General features: G+C 38.6%; 1 protein-coding gene across 1 annotated transcript; it reads left to right on the top strand.

Moving 5' to 3' along the window:
* Positions 1–3,722: 3,722 nt before the first annotated feature.
* LOC131972768 (coiled-coil domain-containing protein 106-like) lies at positions 3,723–5,890 on the top strand. The gene is made up of 2 exons (XM_059334487.1): positions 3,723–4,364; positions 5,414–5,890. Exons 1-2 carry the CDS (start codon positions 4,220–4,222, stop codon positions 5,722–5,724), a joined length of 456 nt encoding a protein of 151 aa, XP_059190470.1. The 5' UTR covers positions 3,723–4,219; the 3' UTR covers positions 5,725–5,890.
* Positions 5,891–7,902: the final 2,012 nt, after the last annotated feature.

The following is a 7,902-nucleotide window of genomic DNA, read 5'->3' as shown; positions in this document are numbered from 1 at the left end:
TCACAACCCTTGCCACCAGACCATGTTTCAGCCGCATGGCAATATCTCCCACGTTTCTTTGGCTGGCTTGTCATCTTGCTACAAGAAGGAACATACAAAGAAATTACTCAAATTATATAATTGTAAATTTAAAGTAGTGGATTAAATTGTGAAAAATTACAATATAATCAGTGATGGCTGGTATAAATGGGCTAGCAGGGCTAAGCCCTCCCTATATTATGCAATAAAGATGAGAAAGTTATAGTTGTCTAAATAACATACAAAAGATTGTTGTTTAAAGTTTAGTTTTAGTTTGTCTGAAACACAGGCAGCAGCACGTATCTCTGCATGTCTGGCCGACATCTCCCAGTGGATGTCCTCGCACCACCTCAAACTCAACCTGGGCAAGACTGAGCTACTCTACCTCCCAGGGAAGGGCTCTGACCTCTGACCTCCACATCACTGTGCAGAACACAGTGGTTGTCTCCACAGAAACCGCCAAGAACCTTGGCGTGACTCTTGACAACCAACTGTCCCTCTCCACAAACATCACCGCCACCACCAGATCTTGCAGATTCTTGCTGCATAACATCAGGAGAATCCGCCCGTTTCTCACTCAGAAGGCAGCTCAGGTCCAGGTCCAGGCACTGGTCATCTCACGCCTGGACTACTGCAACTCCCTCACAGCAGGTCTGACTGCCAAAGCCATCCGACCTCTGCAACTCATCCAGAATGCAGCTGCTCGATTGGTCTTCAATCTTCCCAAATTTTCATACACAACACCCCTCCTCCGCTCCCTCCACTGGCTACCGGTGGCTGCTAGGATACGCTTCAAGACTCTAGCTCTGGCGTACTCTGCTGCTAATGGTTCAGGTCCTACTTACATCCAGGACCTTGTCAAACTCTACACTCCTGCCTGTCCTCTACGCTCTGCATCAACCAAACAGCTGGCGACTCCCACCCTGCGTGGGTCAACTCGCCTCAAAACCTCCTCCAGACTTTTCTCTGTCTTGGCTCCCAAATGGTGGAACGAGCTCCCCACCGACATCAGGACCTCAGACAGCCTGGACATCTTCCGCCGCAGGCTGAAGACCTATCTCTTCCAACAATACCTCGGTTAAGCCATGGTCACCTAACACATATATATATTTAAAAAAAAAAAAAAAAAAAAAAAATTGCTCTTCTTCTTCTTCTTTTCTATTCTTTTCTTCTTTAACATATAGCACTCCTGTAGCAATGACAGTTAGCTCTTAAAGTTATGTACTTACTTGATTCCTATGGTCTATGTCTAGTACCATCAGGTTGATGCACTTATTGTAAGTCGCTTTGGACAAAAGCGTCTGCTAAATGACATGTAATGTAATGTAGTTTTAGTCAAATCTAAAGTGGCAAAAGCACCAAATAGTTAAAAGGAAAACATGGATATCTCTAAATGGGTGCTCTAATTTATTTTCCGGGTGTAAATGATTGACAGTCAATATACTCACTCTATTCTTTACTTGTGCTAAATACAGTATAGATGTTTCATCGTGTACATCATGGTGTGGCATCAATCCCATACAGCACTGCAACAAATGGTTGGTACATCACATGGAATACTCTCAATCAGTGATAAACATATATATATATATATATAGATATATAAAATATATATTGATAAAATGAAAAATACAGTACAAGGGACTTACAGTTTCTTTCAGAATGTTAGCTGAATGTTAGCTGCTAGCTTAATAGCTTGCTAGCAAGCTGAAACAGTTCTCAGTTTCTGAAACATCAAAAAATCTAAAATTAGCATAGGTGGCAAACATACATACTGTCCTTCTGTATATAATATTAATTTAAATCCTTCAGTATTTTATAAAGAAATAATTTTTTAAGCATATTTACCTATTTTGAACAGCAAGCAATCCAGAAGACCACAAGTGCACTGCTTGTTCATTTTGGGGAGACCACAAAATGCACAGTTCCCTCATGTAGCTTTAGTGGGAACCAAGCTGCTTAACCAAGGCATCATCTGAAAGTGTATTTTGTGCTCTTTCGATAGGTTGGCTCAGTTTTTTATAGAATGATCTCTCCAAATCTATCTCCAAATAACCACTCAGAAATAGAATGGAGTCTGATCCGCATAATTGACTCTTTTTTCACAATAGGGGTTGCATTGTTTGGACCCACCCTATGGCTTTCCAGTAGCTAGTAGAAAGGCCATCTTGGACTCAAATGGAAGCTTATGAATTAGGGAAGTTTTCTATATATATGTTAGGTATAGATACTCAACATAAAGTGTTGAAAAATATGAATTTTCATGAGCATTTGTCAGGCGAACAGTACTTTTTTTTGTCTTTTTTGGCATGTTGAGGGTGATATCTTAAACTAGAGTTGCAGTAAACCCCAGCATCTTTTTTTCCTGCTTTCCCCTATGTGTCAGGATACTCTCTGCCAAATTTTAAAGTTGTAGGACTATTTATGCCTTTGTAGTACCTAAATATTTGCATTTACAAAATTTCGCCAGGAAAATGTCCCCAAAAGGGGGATTTTGGCCCCCTGTAGCTTTCCAGTAGCTAGTTGACCGGGTTGTCCACCCAGGTTGTGATCCTTGAAGGTCCTAGATATCATTTCTGGTGTGAAACCTTTTACAACATTCCGTGTCGGTTTTTTTACTTTGCCCCCTGGGTAACTCCAAATAAGAGTAAAGGAAAACTGTGATAATACAGGGATGTTAATATTTCTGTTTGCATTTTTTGTAGTTGTTGAGGTCCAATCAAGCGCATCCAATGCTGCAGCAACGCTGGATACAAATCTCCTTAAAGAGGAAATGCGTCTTCTTAAAGAAGAAAGCAGAATTCTGAAAGAATAACGAGATTTTCTAAGAAAGAAAGCCAGTGAGCACACTGTCAACACCTCTAACAAAAAGGGTATACAAAGATATGCTTGTCATAACCTTTCCTGTGATGATATTTAATAGCTGGCTGTTTCTTTTCTTTATTTTTAAATCTACTGTACTGCTACTAGAGGTGTGTGTGTGGGGGGGGATCGATACAGCATAGTATCGCGATATTTTGCGTGGCGATATAATATCGATTCATGGCCGCCAAGTATCGATACTTTTTTGTCATAATTAATGGAAAAAATGAAGTGAATTCTTTGGTACTTAAAATGAAATCAGTTGCTTTTTGGATCCACTAGATGGTGCTGTTGAGTATTATTCTGGTGAGGTCAGTAGAGGTGATGGTCAGCGTGACAGAAGAAGTTGGTACAACAAAGATGGCGGCACCGGAGATAATAAATAAGGAGAGCCCCGTCCGCGTTAATGTCAAGCGCGTGGATTTATTTTGGATTTTTTTTAACAAGGAAGGGACGATTGAGATAGAAATGACACATGGAGTTTGCAAGGAGTGCCGCATGAAAATAAAATACTCGGGGAACACAACGGACTTGCGGGCTCATCTAACTCGGCACCATCCTGAGATCGCATTGACTGATGACACCAAAGCTAACGCTACATCAGCGCTACCGAGAAACCAGCCGACAAAACTGCCTCTCAATTCAGAACGCGCAGAGGAAATAACACAATCCATTGCTTGCTTCATGTGCAAAGACTTGAGGCCATACAACGTTGTGGAAACGATGGTTCTAGCTACATGGTAAAGACACTGGAACCAGGTATGTGTTATTTCACGGACACAGCCGTATCAAAGCTATACACAGCAGTAAAGCTTGAAGTTGAGGAAAGTTTGGGAACAGCAGATATACTTGCGATAACTTGTGTTGCGTGGACGTCGCGGGCAGTAGATTCATATGTGACTATAACGGCTCATTGTGTGACAGATGACTGGAAGCGTCTGTCTCACGTTCTTTAGACTCGAGCAGAACATGAAAGTCACACCGGAGCAAACGCTGCACTGCATGTTTGATATCAGTTCAGTTCAGTTTGACTGAATACTTTGTTGGTCAGTCTGTGGGTTTGACTCTCATTGTGGAGAAATAAAAAGACTGTCTTATTTGACAAAACAATTATTGATTTAATTTAATTTTGTAGACACAAAATGCAGTTAAATAAGTCATTTTAAACAGTAAAATCGCAATATATTGTATCGCAATACTCACCATATCGCAAAATGCTTAAAATCGCAATAATATCGTATCGTGACTCGAGTACCGCGATAAAATCGTTTTGTGGGGCCTCTGGTGATTCCCACCTCTAACTGCTACACTTGTAGAGTTGAAGAAAAAGGCTTCTGTCATGATGGACTCATCTGACTCCGATGATGATGATACCACGTCTGACACCGATGAGGATTTAGTGGAGGTCAAAGCAAAGATGCCGAAAAAGAAAATCAGAAAGCATCATTTGGACAAAAATCCAAAAGCATCGTTTGGACGAAGAGGTAACTTGCATGTGCCATCACACATCACACCTAATAAAACGTTGACATATTTATTAATTTTTAGAATAATAACAGACACACTGGCCTGGCCTCGAAAAATATTCAGTCAGCAGATTTTATTTTGCTTTAAAGGTGGGGTGGATGATGATTTTCTGGAGCATTTTTTTTTTATCATATTGTTTAAAATCCCCTTAATACCCAGATTGCAACCAATTAATTAAATGCTCTGACACACACACACACACACACAAAATATATATATATATATATATATTATAATTTGTTTAAAATAATTTATTTTAACACAGTGAAAATATTTAAATTTATACTCAGGGCTGCCTATCTACAGTTTCCTATCACTCGTCAAAATTCTGTCCTGTCGTTCGCTTCCATTTCCATAGCAACCCACCAACATCCCAGAACCAGAGCAGTTGGTCTCTTCCATGTGGCGAAACCGTGCAGTGCATTCTATCATGTTACGACTGTCTAATGAATACTGCAGCCTGAGAGAATCAACAACATTAACCGGAAATAATTGTCAGCTGAATAAACTGAACCAAAACACCAAAATAAAGAATTAACAAAATAAAATAAAATAAAAAACCCTAATAACATAAACAATCTGTAAAGCCATTGAACAGGGGCAGATGGTGCATTAAGGGTGCAAGATCGCAGGATCACCTCTCCTAAACTATGCAGGATATACCTTTTGGTTCACTTCTACCTTCATTAAACAGCTTAGGACTAATTGTGAGGCTCTCCCTGTTGTGCTAAGCAGCACATCAGCTAATGGATTGACTACATTTTTCAAATACCAGATACAGCTATTTTGTCCATATCAGGATCAATATGTGATCCAAATATCATATTGGAGCATCCCTACCATATCAAAGTGTAATACAATCCACTTAGTCACCTCACTTCAGACCATGAAAGTGTACTTTGTTGTTATTTTGAGTCCTGACAATGTATGATTGATTATAAGGTTTGTCTGATTTTTGTGATATTTGTGTGATTTTTTTCTCAATTGTGTTTGATATGTCTCGTAGCTTCAAATCCAGATGATGTACTACACCGATACACCAAGATACTTGCAGAGTTCAGAAAACACAGAAGTGTTGGGCTCGCCTGCCGAAAATTTGGCATCGACAGGAACACCATTGCTCTCACCGGCATCATTGCGGAAATGAAAATTGCAGGTCCAGAGAAAATGCCACCCTTTGACGATGGAGACACTCTTGCAGGCTATTCGAAAAAGTGCAAAGCTGTACTCCAGGAAGATGAGGAGCTAATGAAAAAAATAGAGTCAATGAAGAAGACGGCTGACCTGCTGCCCATTGCACACAAGTTCAATAAATAAGTTGTTTAAGTTTAGGCTTTTGGTTTTAAGAGGTCAAAAGTTGTCCTTTATGGCACTATTTACTGTAGCTTTTTTTTTGTTCATTATTGCATTATTACACATTTTTCATTATTACTTGTTTACTTATTACTCATCTTGTGTTAATAAATTGAACATTTTGATGTAATTGCTTGGTAAGAAGGCTTTGTATAACAGCAATTTGTTTATTCACTTGCAAAATAGTCATGTTTAACCTGGCAACACTGTAGGAAATAGATGGGACAATATGTAAAACTGAACAGTCTTGGTTTAGTTACATAGTAAGAAACTGGTAATACTGTGGAAAGAAGCCACACTTTCTTTTACAGCACACTGTCATCTTATTTACTTGGTAAATAGACATGTTTTACCTGGTAACACTACAGAAAATACATGGTAATGTTGAGAATGGACAATATATAAAACTGAAGTCTTGGTTTAGTTACATAGTAAGAAACTGGTAATACTGTGGAAAGAAGCCACACTTTCTTTTACAGCACACTTTCATCTTATTTACTTGGTAAATAGACATGTTTTACCTGGTAACACTACAGAAAGCTTAAATAACAAGAGGATCCTGATGGCATATTTGCCAGGTAAGTACTAAATAAAACCAGGCATGATAAATGAATGGGCAAAGTAATCACCAGCCAAAACGGCCCAATAACCTAGTAACTAGATGGACAGGTGATATATTGGATTATACTACCAGGTAAATGTGTTGTAATTTCTCTCTTTTTACATAGTAATTGTGTTAGTATTTTACTGTAGTTACCTTCATAATGCCGGTTGTAATTACCCATTAATGCAGAGTTGTTTTTTAGTAATAGTTGAGATATTACAAGGCAATTAGTTAGTATTTACTCTATAGTTACCATCATTTTACCAGTGTTAGTTACCTGTAATTCCGTCTTTTTACCGTGTAATTACACAGTAAATACACAGTAATTAGGGGACTGTAAAAGAAAGGGTTACCTTTTTTTCCAACAGATCCCTCTTCACACTGCTTCCTTAAGAAAATGTGTTTACTCACTAATGAAGTCTGGTTGTTGATTAAGGACACATTATCATTTCATCTCCACACTTAATTACTGTTTATCCTTATCAGTGGCTCATGACCCCGGACATTTTAATCTCATTAAAAACCAAAAAATAATTGTCAACTGTGTAAGGAAAAAACTACATGATTAAAAAAACATTATTTTTCAAATTTGAACCGCCAGAGAGTTTTTGATTGAATAGCTGCAGTTGTGACCCTAATCTCAACTTGTCAAAGAGACAACTTTTATAACTGATCTATCACACAAGCTGAGCTCTGCACGCTTCAGTGATTTGGACTTTTGTAACTTGCCTAACGTGGAATTTTTACATGTTTGATTTCCTGAACCACTGGGACTGCCTTTCAGCAAGGTTTTTCATCTTCAGTCCCCAGTCTCTGGAGCTTCGGTGCGGCTTTGCTTCACTGAATGACTGCAGGCAATGAAATGTGTTCCTTCCACCACTGCTTTAGATTCATGCGAACACCTTAAGCGGATGTGTTTCATGACAGGAAAAATAAACAATATTTATGCAAGTCTTTACTGGTTATGTTTTTACAATCAGCTTTCACATGAGTTCAAACATTGCTTCCCAGCACACACAACTGGAACAAAAACACAATTAAATGTGACTTTCTGCCGCTGATAATGACTCCTGGAGGGTTCTCAAACACCAACTGTTACGGACATACATACACACTTAATAGCCCTGACACTGTGTTAATTAGCCATTGTTTTTATTATAATTTCTCCTGTATCACAGCCTCTCATCCGCCTCATGAGAGAGAGACTGTGGTCAGGCAAAAAGAACATAATCTGTTGATTGTATACAGAAACATGTGCAGTTGTGGAAATCACATTATGTAAATCCTGGCATGAATTCCCAGAGGACAGATGTAAGTAGTAGTTTGGCTGCAGTGAGAAGTGCAATTTATTACTTTAAACGTACAGCAATGAGTTCTTAACTGTTTATGAAACAGTTTTTAAACAACTTACCAACACAATTAATTTAAACACAATGCCAATGCTTCTTTATGCCCTGCATAAAACAAACAAGACCATCAGTGAGAAGATTGTCTATTACCAAAAATGACCAATTACCAAAATAGTTCATAAGAGTTTT

This window comes from Centropristis striata, chromosome 1 (assembly GCF_030273125.1).
Source record: "Centropristis striata isolate RG_2023a ecotype Rhode Island chromosome 1, C.striata_1.0, whole genome shotgun sequence".
In the NCBI taxonomy this organism is placed as follows: domain Eukaryota; kingdom Metazoa; phylum Chordata; class Actinopteri; order Perciformes; family Serranidae; genus Centropristis; species Centropristis striata.
Note: the sequence above shows the minus strand (reverse complement) of the source record. Positions and strands in the feature narration are given on the sequence as shown.

Excerpts from the sequence above, each read along its gene's own strand:
- LOC131972768 (XM_059334487.1), top strand. The coding sequence starts at position 4,220 with ATGATGGACTCATCTGACTCCGATGATGATGATACCACGTCTGACACC. Across the intron at positions 4,365-5,413 it reads AGCATCGTTTGGACGAAGAG|CTTCAAATCCAGATGATGTA; the intron begins GTAACTTGCATG and ends TATGTCTCGTAG.